Genomic DNA, 20,898 nt, shown 5'->3' with positions numbered 1-20,898 from the left:
CGTGAATAATGTAAATAGTAAACTGTGAATCGATTCTGAAAAAAAGCACTTTTCAAAAGCTTCTTAAATGACAGAAGAAAACAAAAAAAAAAAAATTGCGAATATATAAAAACTGTGGGTCGTTTAGTGTTTGTGGAATGTTTTCCACGAAATAACAGCTGCATTGTGATGTTTGGTAACAAAAGTATAACACACAAAAAAAGCATTTGACAAACAGCAAGGACTTATTCATTCGTAGTCAGTATCTCAGAAACTGTTTCATGAGAATCGGTATTTATTTTTTCTTTTTAGAGTCCTATTCTTGTATTTTCACCATTTTAGTAAAATAAAAAAAAAGAAATAATTAAGAACGTGCATACTGCAACGGGGGGCACGAGTCAGAACCCAACCAAGACCAAACTTACTCTCTCATTAATAATAGCATAGCATCCCCATTTTGAAAGCCATGAAGTTTATAAAATGAAGAAAGATATAGTATTTATTATTATGATGATTCATAATTAATATGATAGCATAACAGGTGGTGAGATTGTATAGTATTTATCTATGTATCTGCATTAAAAAAAAAGAAAAAAGAAAAGGGAAATCCAATGGAATGCTACAATATTCAAAGCAAATATAAAGGACACTTGTATTTCACTTTTGGTCTTGTTATGAAGGCTCAACTCCCCTCTTTTATTGCCGAGTCCAATTGCATCATTTACTATGACTTGTATCTCTCTCTTTCTCTTCTCTTCTCTCTCTCTCTCACTACCTAGTCTCCATCTCTTTCTCTCTCCCTCATTCCATTGAAATTTATGGCAAGAGGGGGTGGACTCTCCATTGATTCAGATCCAATTGGGAGCTTCTTCCCCCACAACCCAGTAGTTCTCAACTCTTTCCCTGAAGACGACAACAACACCATCATCAACAACAACAGCAGTGGCCAACAAAAGTGGAAACTTGGTCCCAACATGGATGCCACGGTTAGCAGAAACAGGTCTCCATCATCTTCTCCAAACAACAACAACACCTCCACCTCCACCATCCCTTTTCAAGTCAACCTTTCCTCTGATAACAAAAGGCCCCACATCGACGAGATGGACTTCTTCCCTAACAAGACCGATGATGATCATAAAAACGGCATAAATAACTTTGCCTCTGCCTCCACCTCTGCACCTCCCTCACTAGACCACCTTCTTCACACACATGATCATTCCTCCACTCCTGCTATGTTGGAATTGAAAGTAAACGTGAGTCATCATCCTTTATCCTACAACACATGTCTTATGTTATGTTATATTATGTTATGTTCCATCACCATTCCTTCTCTGTTTATGTATTTTATGATGATCTTCATCATGTGCTCATGAATCTGATATTCTCTCTATAGACTGGTCTGAATCTTCTTACCACCAACACCGGTAGTGATCATGCCATGGTGGACGATCAAACGTCCACTAATTCCGAAGAAAAAAGAGCCAAGAGTGAGGTAAATGAATTTATATAACACACTAACCACAAAAGCAATTTTTTTGTTTTGTTTTGTTTTCTGGGTATAATTGGGGATGAATTCAGAAGTTATGTGTTTGATATATGACATCTGATTTTTCAGATGGTTGTTCTTCAAGCTGAGCTTGAGAGAATGAAGGTGGAGAATCATAGGCTGAGGAACATGCTTGATCAGGTTAACACCAATTACAATGCCTTGCAGATGCATTTGGTAAGTATTATGCAAGAACAGAAGGAGGAGGAGGGTGAGCAACAAGTGTTTGATGGAAAATTAGATGAGGAAAAACAAAGTGGGAATGGGGTCTTGGTGCCAAGACAATTTATGGATCTTGGGTTGGCTAGTAATGTTGATACTAATGAACCTTCTCATTCTTCCTCAGTGGGAAGAAGTCAGGATCTGTCAAAGTCGCCAATAAACAATGAGGTAGCATCAAAAGAATTTGACACCAAGAAGAATGGGAGTGTTAGTGATGAAGGATTTGATCAAGAGAAGAAGGAATTTGGAAGGGGGATTGAAAGAGAAGACAGTCCCTCAGAAGGGGCTGCCGCTACTAGCAATGTTCCAAAGTTTAGTCCTCCAAGAAACGTTGATCAAGCTGAGGCTACCATGAGAAAGGCAAGGGTTTCTGTCAGAGCTCGATCAGAGGCACCCATGGTCAGTTTCCTGTGGCTAGATACAACTTTTTGAGCATTATTTATGCCATTCTAGAATTGGAATTCATTTTGGTAATCTGCATAATCCTTTCACTATATAGAGTACTTAAATTCTAATGGGAAAGCACCACAGTCGACACCTAAGGAACTGTATACAAGTTTTGTCTTTTTTTCAATTTGCAAAGGCCAGATTGTATTTATGTATCTTCTTTAATTTTATTTTCACTTTCAACGGATAAAAAATTGTTTATTGTTTCAGATCACTGATGGGTGTCAATGGAGAAAGTATGGGCAGAAGATGGCCAAAGGAAACCCATGTCCTCGAGCATATTATAGATGTACCATGGCAGCAGGTTGCCCAGTGAGAAAACAGGTAGGTCATGTCCATTCTCAATCATAATTTCTTCCAAATTAAGTTGCAAATCTCATATACTTCAACTAGAAATGAAGATTAGTTTGATATTAGTTTAGCAACAGTGATAATAAGATAACTATAAATAGTATGCAAGAAAATTGAAGTATGGCACTTGGATCATTGTTCAACACTTGAACAGTAGGATAAAGTTAGGTAGTGGTATTGTATGAAATTGGTAACTAAAAATCTGTTTCACTGTTTATGTGTAAACAGGTGCAAAGGTGTGCTGATGACAGATCAATACTGATCACAACATATGAAGGGAATCACAATCACCCTTTGCCTCCAGCAGCTATTGCAATGGCACAAACAACTTCTGCAGCAGCTAGAATGCTGCTTTCAGGATCCATGTCAAGTGCTGATGGCCTAATGAATGGAAACTTCCTCACAAGGACACTCCTTCCTTGTTCTTCTAGCATGGCAACTATTTCAGCATCTGCACCATTCCCAACTGTTACATTGGATTTGACTCAGTCTCCAAACCCACTACAGTTCCCAAAGCCCCCAAACCAATTCCAAATCCCTTTCCCTGGTGTCCCTCAGAACTTTGCCAATTCCTCAGCCTCATTGCTGCCTCAGATATTTGGGCAGGCACTGTATAACCAGTCCAAGTTTTCTGGCCTCCAAATGTCACAGGATGCAGACCCTTCCCAGTTGAGTAACCAGTCTCAACGGCCACCACCACACCTTGCCGACACGGTGAGTGCTGCCACTGCTGCCATTGCAGCTGACCCCAACTTCACAGCAGCTTTGGCAGCAGCCATCACTTCTATCATTGGGGGTGCACAGCCAAACAACAACACCAGTACTAATAATAATGCCACCACATCCAGCAACACCAGCAATGCCAATGTTACCACATCAAACAACAACAAATAAAATCAACAATTCCAATTTCTCAGGGAATTGAACAGTTGAACTAGTTATAGTTTTATAGTTCACAAGTTTCAAAATTTTTGCTAGATTAATTTGATTTTTTTCCCCCTGTCAAATGGGCTCAAATTAATTTATGTTGAGCCAAATACTTCTTTTATCTCTTACATTTGTTCACTCAGGATATATTGTTATAAGACGGATAGCTGATATTCTTTTCTTTTTTATATGTCTGTGGTCAAAGTTGTATGACATAAGTAGAGAATAATGTGACATTTATATATAAAAGAAAGCAGATTAGTTTTCGATCTTTTTTGTATGGATTTGGAAATGAATGGAAAAGGTTGGTTTTTTTTGGTTGTTTGTGTTTGATGATGATGTGGATGGGGTTTGTATTTTTGTTGGTGGTGAGGGAAGAGGGTAAATGGAAGAAGAAATAGAAGATAAAAGAAGGGAAGTGGTAGCTGTTTCTTGAACGAAATGGCAGTGGGTAGAAGAGAAGGGAGGGAAAAAGGGGTCAAGAAAACCGTCTGAGAGTGGTTGAAAGAGGATGTGATGTGATTCATGGGACACGTGAAGAAGAAAATAAGATTGTATGAGAAAGAAAGATAAGAGAGAAGGCGACATCTTCAAGTTCCCTTTTCCCATTCGTAGCCCACTTGGCAGGTACCTTATCAGACCAAATGGATCATACTTTTTTTTTGTCTTTTCATTTCACAACATGTTAGTATTTCATGGTTTGGTTTGCTTGGGTTACCTCAATTATAAAAATAACTCACTTCGACTTGATTTACATCTGGTGAATCATAAGTTTATTAATTAAACTCTATTATTTTATATAATTATTAAAGTACAATAAAAGTTAATTAATTAGACTCATTTACTTTTATGGATACACTTAATATTCACCTTCCCACCTAATTAGAAATTAAAGTGTCAATATATAATTGAATAAAAAAATCATGATTCGGAATTTGTCTGAGTCTTAAATTTTTATATATTTTAGTCTTCAAATCTAAAAAATAATGAATATATTTTTTAATCAAACAACGTTAATTTTTGTTTTTGTTTTGTAAGATGGTGTTCTATATTTACATTTGAGTTATAAAAATACATTTAATATCAGTTTAAAATGTGTTTAACAAGTCAAGTAAAAATAAATTAAGAGAGTTGACTTAAAAGATTATATTTCTTCATCTTAAAGTTTAAAAATCAAACAATATCAAAGTTTAAAACATAAAAGAATTTGAATTTCGCATCAAATATTAAAAATTAAAAATATATTTAATTCAATAAATTAAATATTCAAATTATACAAATATTATTTAACATCATTCTATTCCTTAGAAGTATCAAATCATCTTATTAGAAGTAATAAAAATTATAAAAGGTTGTTATTTATAGATTATGAATTAATCTATCTCGAATTAACTTTAAAGTCATTTAATAAAAAAATAAGTGAATTAATTTAAATTTGACCCACATTTAAAATAATTGCATTTTTTCAATTCTATCGATTCAAACACAAGATAGATAGAAGGACGGCGATAGAAATTGGTGCTCGAAGAAGAATAAAAATAAGCATAATATTAGCACATGGTTCCTTTTAATTAAAATTATATTTTTACTGCTATTATTATCAATGATGATTAGTTGATTTTATTGATTTTTTTTATATTTACTTTTATTTTTAGAGTAAACTAGTTTTACTTATCTTTATAAAATTTTAATATCTTAGTGAGAATTTTGAGTACAATATAAGAACACCGTTCATGAAAATACAAAAGTACATTCTTTATACATATTATTATTACTATTTATAATTATTATTATTGTGGAAGTGTAAAAACGTTATAGACTTTATTGATAACTTTGTTTTGCGAAAAAATTATTGACATAACTAATTTTTATTAGAAATATTATGTTTTGACGCTTTTATTAAATAAACACCACTTGTCATTATTTTAATGATATAACAATATATATTAATAACTTATTTAAAGCATATAAAAATATAATTAAAATATGAGAATGCAATGTATTGTAATGTGTGTTTTCATCATAGATTGTAAAACTAAGAATCCTCTTTAGTTAAGCCACCCACTTGACTTTCAACCATTTTATTCAGCTAAAAATCCATAAATGTAAAGTCTTCGTTAAGAATAGAATGGTGCTCAGTTTAACATTTTGAATTTTTAAAATAAAATAGAAAAATATATTCTATTTCAACTTTTCATTTATCACTTTTAGAGAAAGAGATAAAATTAAATTTTTATTTATATATATTTTTACACAAAAAATCAGAGATATTGCATTTTTATTTCATATTATTTACTATTATTTCTTAAAAAATCATCTTAATATTGCCTATGTAGTTTGAGCACGAATTATTTATTTCCATTTCTCACGTTTACAACTTGTTGCATATACGGGCCTTATTTTCTCCTTAAAAAAATTGTAAAAAACTTTAAGAAAAAATATGTTACTATTTTACCAACTAATTTCTTAAAATATAAAAAACAGAATAAAAAAATTATTTTGTTTAACTATTTGTATTTTTTATAAAAGCCAAATGCGTTCCAATTTCCTAATATTCTTTTTAAATTTAGAGAAAAGGGAATAATATATATAAAAAAAAGAGAGAGAGTAGAAGAACGGATTTAAAGTTTATACTTTTGAGATACAAAACAAATAGAAAATAAAAGCTCAATAAGTCCTTGGACTAACTCAAAAGTGGAATTGGTCCACTTAACAAATTTCTCTGCTAAAATCTTATAAATTTAAATTGTTTTGATAAAAAGTTGAACAATTGGTATTTTAAATGTATTTTAGTGCTATTTATTACTGATTAGATTTGAACAGTCAAATATTAACAAAATAATTCCAGTTTTTGTAATTGGCAAATTCAGATTCGTCATTCTTAGTCACATTTCTTCTCCCCTCACAAAACAACATATTTATACCATTGTTCTAAATATTTTTATGTTTTGAATTGTTACTGATACAATAAAATTTTACAATTTAACCCAAAAAAATAATGGAAATATTGAACAATATATATATATATATATATATATATATATATATATATATATATATATATATCGCTTAATTTTAAGAAATAATATGATATCTAAAAAATATATAAATTCTTATTATCAGATAATAATTTATTATAACTTAAATATAAAAGAAACATTGTAGTGAATTAATTGTAATATTTTTAGTTATTCTTACATCATATTTGAATTATTTAAAGTTATATTTTTAATGTTATCTTTAAGCGATTCAATAGTACTTTTTTGTTTTTACAATTTGATTTGTAAATTAACAAAATATTAATAATTATAAAACAATGATAATTGAAAATAAATATTACATATTATTTTACTTCTATATTTATATTTTTACACAGCATAATATATTTATGTATACCATATTCAAAGTTTTTGAGTCACGTGTTATATGATTTTAATAAATCATTAAAGTTTATATATTTTTATTATTATTTGTTCATATAATTTATTGAACTTTAAACTTAAGACAAAGAGATTGTTTTCTTCTCTCATGTTAAGTGTGCCATATTTTGAATGAAAAATAACAACGAAAAAGTATTAAATTAAATGTTTCTGTAAAAATAAATTAATTAATTAAAATTAAAAAAAATATAGTTTACAGTAAATAATTTTGGAAAAATTTAAATATTGTATAAACATGCAATATGTGATTTTGTTTTCATACTTGTGAAAGTAAATATCGACATAGATAGAGTAAACCCTTAATATGACTGCTCTGTTACATTGCAAAGAGTGTTCAGTTGAATTATAAATTGTGTGTAAATAAACTTAAGGTTATGTTGACTTGTTTTTAATTTTATATTTAGATTTTGTATGTTATATTTAAATCCTTTTTAAGTTATTTTTAAATTATTTAAAAGACAGAATTTAATTACTAAAATGGTATTTTATTAAAATAAGATATCGTATTTAAATGTACTAACTGGTCAACATTTAGAATGAGATATTATTATATATAAGTAACAAAATTAACAAATGATATACTAAACAGTAAGTTGATTTTCAAAGTCTGTTTTATATAGTTAAATAAATATGGATGCTCTTGTGTTCATACCTTGGAAATGTTGTCATATTTTAAAAATGAGTTGAATCTATCAAATTCAAATAAACTTTAAAGGATGCAATGTATGGGTAAACAAGAACAAATAACAAATAAAAGGTAAAATTAAAAAATATAAGTGGATTAAAGAGATGAAATAAAAATAATATCCCTTTTAGTGTCCCTGTTATAAGTGCAACAGAGAGATTTAATAAAATTCTCCAAAACAAGAATAAGAAAAGATTTGCATATTCTAAAAATACTTACAACTCTCACAAGTTTTTAATACAATTTATAAATAAAAATGTTCAAAATTCATTTAAAGAAGAAAATGTGAAACAAAAGCAAAACTATGCTAGGTTTATACAACTTTTTTTTATGAAGTAATCTGATACATTTACACACTTAACCTCCTTGTTAACAAGAGACAATTTAATACATGAACTTGTAAGTGAATTATATTATATATTATAAATTGAATTTTAAACCTAACTTAATTTTATAAAATTAATTTATGAGGTTTGCATTTCTTTTATTTGTGTATATAATTATTGACTTATTAACACTAATTTTTTAAGTAATTTTAATATTTTTATTTATTAACTTTAGGTAAGCAAGTGTAGACAATAAGTATGGTAATCTCATGGATACACAAATAAGACCTAAAATTACTATAAATCGGATTTAGTAAGAAGATTAGGAGTATTTGCTATTACATGCGTATAAAATATACCTAATTAGACTCAATATGGTAGCTTTTCTTTATTTTACTTTTCTTACTTTTCAAATTCCTCTTAGTTTTTCCTTGTGATTATTCGTATATATTTACATGTGTTTAATTGAAGAAAATAAATAAAGACTATAAATAGAAAGAAATATATTGAAAAAAATTAAATAAAACATATAAAAAAGTAAATATTTATTTGTTGTAACAGTAAAAATATATAAAATACCTTAAGAGACTTTTTGTTTATTAGTTATAACTATGTGAAAGTAGTATATTAACACTTTGGAAAAGTATCTTTGCATACTTATTTAATTAACGTTAAGGTAGTATGATTTTGACGTCTAATAAACTTTTACATACTCTTTATATCTACTATTTTATCTTTCTATCTCTATTTTTTTTATAAATATAAAAATTAACTTTTTTTAAAGACTAAAATATTCATAACAACGGGTTGTAGAGGTGTAAAAAAATTATTTTTCTTAATTTTATGAAGATTAAATATGAATTCATAATTGTTTCAAATTTTGGTCCAGTTTAGTCTTTAAACTTTAAAAATAAATAGATATAATTTTTTAATTCAACAACATAGAATTTTCTTACGTCTTCAACCATATTCTAATTTAACATTTGAACTTGAATGTGTAAATACTGTAAACAATTCAAATAAAGCTGAAACCTAGTTGGGTTAAAGAGATTTTATCTATTCATTTTTAAGGTTTGAAGATCAAAATATAGGGTTAAATATAGGGTTTGGAATTAGTAATTTTGAAACTTTGGATCAATTTAGTCATTTATCTCTTGAAATACGTGTATTTAGTCTTTTTAATCAAATTTTGTTAGATTTATTTGATGTTTCGTACGCATTTTAGGATTATATTTGAGTTATTTATACTGTTTGATACATTTTTGCTTTAATGTTAAGTCAAATACAATTATAAAACGCGCTTGAAATGTCAAATAAACTTAACAAAATTTGATTAAAATGACTAAATCCGCGTATTTCGAAAGATAAAGTACTAAATTGGTCCAAATTTTTTGAAATGAACTAATTCTAAAATTCACTAAAAATTAAGGAACCAACAACATATTTAATCCCAAAATATATTAAAATTTGAAATAAAAACGCATTCTAATTCTATGTCTAAATTCAAAAATGGAAAATATATTTAATCCATTTTATAACTATTTTCTTAGGTATGATGAAATGTGTTCACGAGTTATTAGGAAGAAAACAAGAGAATGAAGTCGAGTTGCCGAGTAAAGTGGAAAAGGTGGGTGAATTTAGGTAAAGTTTTGAGTTTGAGGTGGTAAAGTGTGAGAAAGTTGTGATGAATTTGGCAGAAGCTTGTGGGTTTCATCATTTATTTTTTGCATGCTTTCACTGCCAAATTGAAAGGTGAAGTAAGTAACAGAAGAGGGTTATGATTCATCAACATTCTCCTGCTTCTCACTCATATGTTACCCAGCAACTAAAGTTCCAATCATATTGCTCTACAGAATTTTGTGCAATCATCACCAAAGATTATAATTCATCATCGTTCAATAAAAAAGCTTCGTTTTTCACGCTAACTGCATCAAATACTTCTTTTTGCCTCATCAAATAAGGAATACAATTGATTGGGTGCATCATCTTCCAATTCTGTTATTTGGATTATATTACCCTTTTAATCATATTTCCCTATGCAAATGCACTAACAAAAACATCTCCATTACTATTATTTTATTATTATTATGTCTGCTATCATTTTATACTATACTTTTGGGCTTTTTCCTCCTGCACCTCCTCATCTCTTGGCACACTCTCCTAATTTTTAAAGTAACCATTTTATCCTTTATAAAACTGACCTCTACATTTCCTATTCTACAAACTTTTCAAACAACTTTATGTTTAAAAACAAGTTTTCTTTTTGCAAGGGGTTCTCTCTCTTCTTCTTTCTTTGTAGCATTTTCACTCTCTCTCTCTCTTGTTTTTTTCCCTGCAGTGGTAATATGGAGTAGTGGAAAGATTATTTTAGTCCTTTTCTGTTATTATGAATGTCGTCAGTAACGATGGGTGCAGAAAGCAAAAGTCTACTTTTGTTACCCATAAGTTTACGTAGACCAGTTTCACTTTTGGGTCTTTCTTCCTGCACCTCCAAAATTTCTTCTACACCTCCAAAATTTCTTTAAATTCTCAAAAAACCCTTTGACCATTTAAGGAAACCCACGAACATCACACTCCGAAAATTATTTTCGGATGTCGACTTCCGAAAATCAAAATATATAACTTTCGGAAATTAAAATATTATCACAAAAAGTCGACTTTCGGAAATCAAAATATATTACTGAAAGTCAACTTCCAGAAGTCAAAATATATCATCGGAAGTCGACTTCCGAAAGTCAAAATATATCACCGGAAGTCAAAATGTATCATCGGAAATTGATTTCGAAAGCAATTTTAGGAATGTGATGTCCGTGGATTTCCTTAAATGGTCAAAGAATTTTTTGGGAATTTAAAGAAATTTTGGAGGAGGGAAAGAAATGCTTAAAGGTGTAGGAAGAAAGACCCTTCACTTTTTCATCCATTATGGATTCCAAGATTTGGGCTTTTGGGTAAGAGGACAAGGCTGAAACAGAAGGCCTAGTTTAAGGATCTTATAAAAGGCCTTGAATCGAAAAGGGGCTTCTTCCTGCACCTATATAATTTCAGTCAGCAGTCCCATAAATTTGTTAATTTATTGTATAATAAGAAATATAAATTTTACATTTCAACAATATATTTTATTTATTTTTATTATATAATATCTGAAATACATAATTCAGAATATAAAAATTATGTTTCGAATTATATAATTTAAAATATAAAAATTATATTTTAAATTATAGAATTCAGAATATAAATATTTGTAGTTTGAATTGTGCAATAAAAAATAAATTTTTTCTTTTGGAATTAGAGATGTTCAAATCAAACTAAAAATATTTATATTCCAAACTTTACATTTTAAAGTACAGAAATTTACGAAAGTCCTGGATGAAATTATGAAGGTGTAAGAAGAAGCAACATTGAAAAGGAATCCTACAACATGACCATTCACACATAAAACTATGTTGAATGGTAGTTGGACCTGTAACTCCACATGTGAATTTGAATGGTAGTTGATGTTTGTACTATGACATGCATGTATATGCATGTTACGTGTTACCATTTCTTCAAGATCTCTCTGTTTAGTCTATCTGAATTTGCTCAGGTAGGTGACTCTACTTCTTCATCCCTTCTCTTTTTCATTTTATTGCAATTATATAGTAAGCATATCTAATCAGTACCTCCCATTGTAGTGGTAAAAAACTACATATTTCATGCAAAATCTTTAAAAAATTGTCACATAATATAGCTGATACTGGTTTCTAATATGCATTATCAATTCCACAGCACACAGAATGGGTTCCAAACATAATTTGGTTGCACTTTTCCTGTTACTTCTCCACCCTGTGGTTCTCTCAGGACCTACCAATGGGATAATTAGATTTGCATTGAAAAAGAACAAATTTGATCAAAGCAAAATTCTCAAAAGACATACTGGTGAAGAAGGAACAACAGTGAGAGATGAAAATTCTGATGATATAAGTAATATTCGGTTAAAGAATTACATGAATGCTCAGTATTTTGGTCAGATTGGTATTGGTACTCCTCCTCAGAAATTTACTGTTATATTTGACACTGGAAGTTCCAATCTTTGGGTGCCTTCTTCCAAGTGTTACTTTTCAGTAAGTTTTCATTATTTCTCTCTCTATATATGGTGAAAGCTTTCTACAAAGTTTAGATTTTGATTCCACAGGGTTGTGTGCAGGTTGCTTGCTATCTGCACTCAAGATACAAGTCAAGCCAATCTGGCTCCTACAAAAGAAATGGTACAAACCCTCATTCTTGGTTTTTGGTTCATGCAACTTCTCTAGAAACACCTTGCCTTCTCATGAAAATTGCTTTTGCATGTAATTGCAAAAGAATATGATTATACTAAAATATCAGTATTTTCTGCCAAATAAATGTTGACATACTCAACAAATTCTTCATGCTTTTACTTCACGTGTCTGTATGATGTTCTTCATGATTTCTTCCTCTGATATTTTTTTGCAGGGTCATCAGCTGAAATCCATTATGGAACTGGGCAAATTTCAGGTTTCTTTAGCCGGGACCATGTCAAGATTGGAGACTTGAATGTTTATGGCCAGGTAAATTTTTCTAAATGGACACTTCTGAACTATTCTTCAATTTAGTACTGTTTCATGAGTGTTCTTTATTCAATCTACCTGGCTTTAGGATTTTATTGAAGCAACAAGAGAACCTAGCCTCACATTTTTGGCAGCCAAATTTGATGGCATTTTGGGGTTAGGATTTCAAGAGATATCTGTTGGAAATGCTGCTCCTATCTGGTAATTTGATGAATGCTTTTTGAAGCATAAGTATTGAATTTCAACTATCATATTCAACAGCCAATTACAACACCCTATCTATCAACTAAGTAGATTCATTATTATCCCTAAATTGAAAAAATTGCTTTGTCTGTGATTGCCTGTTACCACTCATAGGTATAATATGCTACATCAAAAGCTTGTAGCACAACCAGTATTTTCATTCTGGTTAAACCGCAATAGTGATGAGGAACAGGGTGGAGAGATTGTATTTGGTGGAGTTGATTCAGATCATTACAAGGGTGAGCACACATATGTCCCAGTTACTCATAAAGGCTATTGGCAGGTAATCCATAATGAAACTCATTAATATTTTGCCATTACATTTTCTTAATTTTGTTCCCTAACTATTTTCCCTTTCAATTGCAGATTGAAATAGGAGATGTTCTAATTGATAACTTAACAACTGGTATGCATTACATATAAACACAAATACCAAGTAATATTCTTGAAAGTGGGGATCATGGTGCTATTTCAATCCATACTGTTGTTTTTTGTTGTTACTGGTTTAACCTTAATTTTTTATGTATATAAGATGCAAACTTTAATTTTTCAGGATTTTGTGCTTCCAAGTGCTCTGCAATTGTTGATTCTGGAACCTCTTTGTTGGCTGGTCCAACGGTATGAAAAGGAATTCCTTTTAAAAAATGTGTTTTATCTCGTTTGGAGAGCCAAAGCCAATACTAAATTGTTTGCATAAAGAGTTATCTCATTGATCTATTTCTGATCAATGCATCAGTCCCTGCATATATGCATCAACCTGTGATCACTGATGTGGAATGAGATGTGAAACTGATTAAAGTTTAAAAGTTGTATATATTTTAGGGTGTGATTGCTCAAATCAACCATGCAATTGGAGCAGTTGGTCTTGTGAGCCAAGATTGCAAGGCAGTGGTTGCTCAATATGGTAAAACCATATTAGACAAGCTGATAAACAAGGTAATATTATTAATTTACATTTCTCGAGACTTACAAATGCTACATTCATGCATTTCCAACCAAACATCATTAACAAACTTCCAAATTATCTATTTCATAGGCTTTGTCACAACAGATTTGCTCTCAAATTGGTTTGTGTGCTTTTGATGGTACTCAAGGTGTAAGGTATGATCTGATCAAACTATAGGTAGTGTTGTGATGAATGATGTTATGTACTTTGATGATCATTTTGCTGCATAAAAGGAAAATAGTCACAAATTCTCCTATAATTTTTAGTAAGGGAATCCAGAGTGTGGTTGATAAAAACAAAGCAAAGACATCTTATAGTTGGAATGATGCTGGATGCACGGCTTGTGAGATGGCTGTGGTATGGATGAAAAATCGTCTACGATTAAATGAGACAGAAGATCAAATCTTAGACTATGCCAATTCGGTAAACCATTTTTCATAATCAAGTTTGCAGAAAACATAATTAGTGTCCCTTTTAAGAATCTCATATTCTGTAATCTCTGTTGCATTTTATAGCTCTGTGACATGCTTCCCAGTCCAAATGGAGAATCAACTGTTGAATGCAGTACTTTATCAAAGATGCCTAATGTTTCATTCACCATAGGGGGAAAAGTGTTTGAGCTTTCCCCAGAACAGGTATAAACACTTCCGAAGATTAGTTTTAATTAGCACAATTTTGTTAATGAAGACTTGTTGCATGAATCAGTATATTCTTAAAGTGGGAAAAGGAGCCACAGCACAATGCATTAGCGGATTTATAGCATTAGACATTGCTCCTCCTCGTGGACCTTTATGGTATGCATCTTTCTTTTCTTGTAAAATCTTCCAGCTTCACACATTTCTCTCCTTAATTAGCTTCTCATCTTAATAACAAGTTTACAATCTCATCTTTCAACATGTTATAGTCTCACAAAAACATTCAACTCATTAAGAAACACCAGAAATTTGTATTCTCCGATTTATAACCATGTGGGAAATAAATCTCTTGTGAGATGTGATGTTCCAATGTTCCTTAAAAGTTTAGAAATATTAGGCCTATATATTCACCTTTTCTCACCGTATGAATGTTGCTTCTAAAATACAGGATTTTGGGAGACATTTTCATGGGTCGCTATCATACAGTGTTCGATTATGGCAATATGAAAGTTGGATTTGCTGAATCAGCATAGGATTATTTGCTTGGTTGGGAAGAAACTACTGTGTCTTATCCGCTCAATATTACAAACTCTAATCTTGTGATACATGCTTATAAATAAACTTACTATTGCCATGCACTATGTGATCAACCCTATTGAAAATTTAACTTTACGAAACAGTAAAGATTTAAAAAGTTATATCCAAAGTCTAGAAGTAGTTAGAGAAAACATGGAGGTGGTGCACAGTATTAGAAGATAATACACATTTTCTATAATCAAATTTATAGATATAATTATACACAAAATTGATAACAAAATTGAGACAGTTCAGTCAATTATGTCTATAGCTGATTTATATAAAAAGTCTTATTTCTTACATTTTATGTGATGTTTTTAATCAATTGGTTTTCAAATTTTCTCTCTAAAAACAATACACTACTCTGCCAAAAGGTTTTGTTGACCGATCATAAGACATATCGAAAAACATTGAAAATCTAAATCTTAGATTTGAGTAGAGATGATGGAGTTGGACAATATCGTATATGAAAAATGATTTTTTGACTACTAAATTTTGATAACTTTCTCTTACAATTTTATATGACATCTTTTAAGTGATTTTCTGTTCTTTTATTTTCTCATTTTCAATATTTAAAACCACTTAAAAAATAATACATTATGTTATAAGAAAAAGTTGTCAAAATTTGATAGTTAAAATATCATTGTCCTTTCATATATCTCTTGAATCAATCTTCTTATGTAGAAAAGAAGTAGATAAAAAGAGTGAAGGTAGTTTGATACATTAGTATTGATTATAATAATTAGAGTTTACTTTGAAGGGATTTGAGGTTTTGTTTTTGTTTTTGATTAGGATGTTTTTTAATAAGCGCACTTGACTTGGCACCACCATACACCATACATACCATAACGGAACTTGAAAGCAAACATGAAATGAAGGTTCTTCCTTTTCGTATTCTATTCTTCTACTACACACTTTTATCTCTTGCCTCCACCTTCTTCATCATTCCACCACACCTCTTTTCCCCCTTCTTTTTTTCACTTTTTTCAGTCTCACAACCAAAGCAACAATGCTCAAACTTCAAATCACAACAATCTCATTATCTACATTTTTCTTTCTTTTTTCTATATTTTCATTTTCTTTCCTTTTCTGGTTAGGATGATGTAATAAGATACCAGTCAAGAAGAATTTGGTGTGTGTGTGTGTGTTTTTTCTGTTAAAATGTCTAGTTAAATTGGTTGAATATACTGCGTAAAGTTATGGTCAATTCTCTCTCTCTCTACATATATTCATGTCTTACTAATAAAAAAATGAATTTGATATATTTTTATATTTTTAGAAGAGTTTTGCCTTTTGCTTGATATCTGGTACATACAGTATTGGAACATTTTTAAAAAGTAAAACTTTATCGTATTCCAATAGATGAGAAAAAAAAAAAAATCTTTTGGGTACGAGTGATTAATGAAAAATGTTAATTTGTAAAGAAGTAGGAATAAACTTTTCTCATTTTAAAACAAGGAGAGTTCACCTAAACTTATTCTGTATGAAAACAAGATGTTGGAGTAATTTCTATTATTCTTAATTAAGTTTGTATAATAATGATTTGCAAATGTTCATATTGATTTTGATTAAAATAGAAAATGTAAAGGACAAAAATGAGTGTAAAATAAACCTACAAACCTTGTACTTATTATATCCATTATTTTTATTACTCATATTTATTGCGTTTATTTAAATCATTTCAAGAAAATCTCTTAATAACTTACAGCAATTCTAACTTCACGATCAATTCCTTAATTATCAAATTATAATCTTGTTTTAAGAATATGAATTTAGTCAACTAGAAACCCTAAATTTATAGCATTTGAAATAGTTAGATGAATTTATTTTGGACATGATTAATTCATCTTAAACATTAAGCACGCAATCAATCAACTAACAGAAATACGAATAAAAAAGAAAAAACAATTCATAAATCACATGATCACTGAAAAGATATAACACCAATGATTCATGAGTCCAACTCACATAAAAAATTAACATCACCTCTAATATTAATATATATATATATATTAATATATATATATATATATATATATATATATAATACAATTATGATATTATACATAAAACTAAATAATTTTGACTTTTGAGAGGTTAGATGCAACATTTTCCTTTTTCTTTTATTTAACTTTTGTTAAATTAATGAAATATTTCTCAAGTCCTTGATATAATATACTTATTAAATAATCAAAGTAATTAATTTAGTGTACTTTATTGAATTTTAAAAACAAGATTTACCTTTATTACTAATAATTGGTAAAATTATTTTCTTATTATTTATTAATAAAAATACATTCATAATAAGGACAAAACAAGAAAAACAAGATTTAATACTTTATAAAAGTTATAAAATATCTTATAAAATTTTCAAAGTTCTTCTAAACCATGTCTTATCCTACGAATTAGAAAGAAAATAATTTTAAATTCAAGATGCTTAATTAGCTACATTTCTTTTATGATAGTTACTGTTTTAAGTCAAGAAAATAGTACCCACTTTTTTACCTTTATTTTTTATATTTTTAATAAATAAAACGATAAAATAAGCAACAACAAAATAAACCATTCAAGTATATTTACATGTTTAAATAAAAAATATTTAATATATTTTTAGCTAATTCCAAAATAAATTATGTGCAATAAATATTTAGAAACTAGAAAGAAGTAAATATTTAATTAGTATCACCTTCCAACTTAAATATAAGTAAATTAATTATGTTCACATTAATTAAGAATAGTAATTAAGCTTACTTAATGGTTTCGTTTACATAATAAAAGAAAGAATACTTTTCAAAATATTCTGAGTTAGATATTATTATGAGAAAAGGTATTTATATTTTAATATATTTAATTGATGGAAAGAAGTAAGGTGCGTTGTTGCACCAAACACATGGGAACATAGGTGTCTCAAAATATAAAACGTGCTGTTTTAAACTCACACGTGTTCCCTACGTGTCCGTAACGGTCCCACTTTTGTTCTGTATCCCGTAACTAGTAACAACAGCGCCGAAACAAAACCTTTTCATCCATACAAACCGAAAGGAAAACAAAAGGGAGAAAAGAGGGCCACGTGACTTGCGTGTGATCCAATCCAACCATCTTTCCACTCTCACTCTCACCGCCACCTTCCAACTCACCTCAATAATTTTATTTTTAATTCACAAATCCAATACATTTTATACTAAATAATACATTTTTATCTATTAAAAATATAATTTATTTAATAAAATTTTAATAAATTCACTACCTATTTTTTTCATATATTAATATATAAAAAATAACAATTGATTTAAGTTTTAAGTCTCTCAAAAAATAAAATAATTTTAAATAATTTCTATTAAAAAATTAATATATTGAGTGGTCATAATTTTTTATATTATTTATTTGCGTTTACGTGGTTTTTACGCATTAAAAACATATCAAATTTTATGATTAATATAGAGATATAATACAACACAACTTATTTTTAAGAAACGCTAATTAGTGTTCTAAGATGTTGAGATACGGTTTAAGATGTAATTTTGTAAAATTTTATAAATATCTGTAATATTATTAAATGAATTATGACTTTAATAATTATTAGTGAACTTTTATTTGAATTAGAGGACAAAATTGTTAAGTGTTATATATCTCTTATTATAATATTAAATGGGTTATGACATTAATAATTATTATTATACTTTTTTTATTTAGAAGATAAAAATGTCCATAAATAATATATATTTCTGATTAATAATTTATTTTAGACGAAAAAATAAACAATAATTAAATAATAAAATAATTATATTTTTATGTTACTAAAAATTAAAAAATATATAATTAAAAGAAAACAAAATATTATTTGTTTTTTAATAAGACAATATTATGTTATTTATTTTTTATTTTTTATTTAAAAACAATAACATTTTATTTTTTATTAATTTAAGTTTTTTATATTTAATTATATTTTAATTTTAAGTAACATTAAAATATAGTTATTTAATTATTTTTTTAATTTTTTTAGTATGTAACATATAAATTATTAATTATATTTGTATAGTATTTAAGACAAATTTTATCTTATAAATAAAGTAAAATTGTATTATGATAAGTATTTATTTAATATAATAGTTAACTATTAATTTTTACAAAATTCAATATTCATTAATTACACCGTAAATTTTGGTTAAAAAATTCTTATTATTATAAAAACACGTTGAGATAGCAAAAAAACTCCTTGATCATTACAAGTGTGAACATGAAAATTATTAAAAATTATAAATTAATGTCATTGTAAACACTATTTAAATTAAAACAATAAAATTCGGTAGTCATAATTTTTTAGTTAATGGTAATATCCTTTCATATTAATTCCAAAACATCATATTTATTAAATTATTATTCTTTCATAAAGACTAAAATGAAAAGTACTTCTAAGGAGTAAACTTAATTAAGAAAAAAATAATGGACATGTCCTTAAGCCTATTATTAAACAGTGAATTTGAGAAGGTGCAGTGTTCCAACTAATTGATGTTATTTGAGAGAAATATAGTAATTGGAAGTTAGTTATTAGGTAACTGTAGAGGATTTAATTGGCTTTATGCTTTTGCTTGCTGCCTAAATAAGTAACACATAAATCCACACTCTCTCATTTTCCTATTTCAACCTCTAAACACTTTTTAAGTACTTTCTTCTATCTCACACAACTCACCAAACCAAACCCCCTAACTTTAATAACACCATCATGCTTAATTCAATTTCCATATTAATGTCTCAATGTATTTTACATCACTCCTAATCAATTTCCTCAAACTAAACACAAGTTTAATCAATGTAATGTCAATGCCACACCACACCCACCACCTTGCAATCATTTTTTTTGTTCTTCATTCAACTCACACTTTCTTACTATAATTGCTTAGTAAAGCCAAATCAGAAACATTCATCCAATTGTTTCATGCCATATCATGCTTCTAGCTTCAAATTGAAAACAAAAACAAAAACAAAACAGTGAAAAGGAAAAAAAAAAAAAATGAACGTACTTCATTTTGCTATATGTCACTATGAAATTATGATGATTGCTTTAGTAATAAGTAGAAGGGTTGTTTCTGCATTAACCAATCTTCTAGAAGTAAGCGTGGAGTAAAGTAGCAGTTGGTACTTTGGGATTTAATTTTCTGGGCACTGCCAATAATAAAGCTAGATAGATAATTCAGAAAGTTTTTCAACAACTTATTAAAGTACGTTGCACTTTTTCATGAAAAAATTATAATGCCAAATGATTGAAAAGCAAATATATAAAAGAAAAAAATGAAAATCGGAAATGGTGTTAGATCACAGTGTGTTGGCCAATCCAAACTCTTCTAGTACTACTCTGCTTTCAATGAGTTTCAGCCCTCTGGTTTTTCAAAGCTGCAAAATATCATCCTCAATGCAACATCAATTGAAATGCACTTTTTCAGGACAATGTTTGTGAAGCTTCTTAATTATGGATTTCTAATTAGGAATATAAAAACAAAACATTAATAGTCAGAGATCAGGTTATTCCTGCAGCCAAAAACTCACCTACTGCTAACTCATCCATAATTAATTCATTTCTGCTAATGCCAAATCAACCAAGAGAATTTATGTAACTGCAGCTCCAACTTGGTTTATGAAAAAAGTAGTGATAAATATGATTTTAAGAATATTAAGTTTTTAAGATGTTAAAATATATTTTATGTTATCATTTGAGTTATGATTACCATTTGATATGTTATCGTCGATGTCAGCTAAAAAATATGGTTGATACATAAAAAAAATTTTACATTATTAAATTAAAAATATTATATTTTTTTTTTTTAAAGTTTGAGAACTAAAATATATCAATTTCAAACAAATTTCAACTTCATGTAAAAATCTAAAATTAAAAAACCTAAGATATTAAAACAATAAATAACAATAAACATAGGATAAGGTTAACAAACCAGCAACTTATTTGACATAGAACAGTGAAGAACAAAGAATCACTCTATCTGCAATTTGACTTCTA

General features: G+C 28.6%; 2 protein-coding genes across 2 annotated transcripts; both read left to right on the top strand.

The window, feature by feature from the left end:
* Positions 1-656: 656 nt before the first annotated feature.
* On the top strand, positions 657-3,741 carry LOC114185884 (probable WRKY transcription factor 31). Its single transcript, XM_028073825.1, has 5 exons — positions 657-1,232; positions 1,373-1,471; positions 1,595-2,146; positions 2,405-2,518; positions 2,774-3,741. The coding sequence occupies exons 1-5, from the start codon at positions 798-800 to the stop codon at positions 3,437-3,439; spliced, it is 1,866 nt and encodes a 621-aa protein (XP_027929626.1). The 5' UTR covers positions 657-797; the 3' UTR covers positions 3,440-3,741.
* Positions 3,742-11,444: 7,703 nt separating this feature from the next.
* LOC114183978 (cyprosin-like) lies at positions 11,445-14,950 on the top strand. The gene is made up of 14 exons (XM_028071197.1): positions 11,445-11,506; positions 11,689-12,023; positions 12,107-12,167; positions 12,394-12,488; positions 12,577-12,689; positions 12,846-13,014; positions 13,098-13,137; positions 13,285-13,349; positions 13,554-13,667; positions 13,768-13,832; positions 13,944-14,100; positions 14,193-14,312; positions 14,383-14,471; positions 14,761-14,950. The coding sequence occupies exons 2-14, from the start codon at positions 11,697-11,699 to the stop codon at positions 14,843-14,845; spliced, it is 1,500 nt and encodes a 499-aa protein (XP_027926998.1). The 5' UTR covers positions 11,445-11,506; positions 11,689-11,696; the 3' UTR covers positions 14,846-14,950.
* Positions 14,951-20,898: the final 5,948 nt, after the last annotated feature.

The sequence above is a fragment of the Vigna unguiculata genome, chromosome 5, assembly GCF_004118075.2.
Source record: "Vigna unguiculata cultivar IT97K-499-35 chromosome 5, ASM411807v1, whole genome shotgun sequence".
NCBI classification, from domain to species: Eukaryota; Viridiplantae; Streptophyta; class Magnoliopsida; order Fabales; family Fabaceae; genus Vigna; species Vigna unguiculata.
Note: the sequence above shows the minus strand (reverse complement) of the source record. Positions and strands in the feature narration are given on the sequence as shown.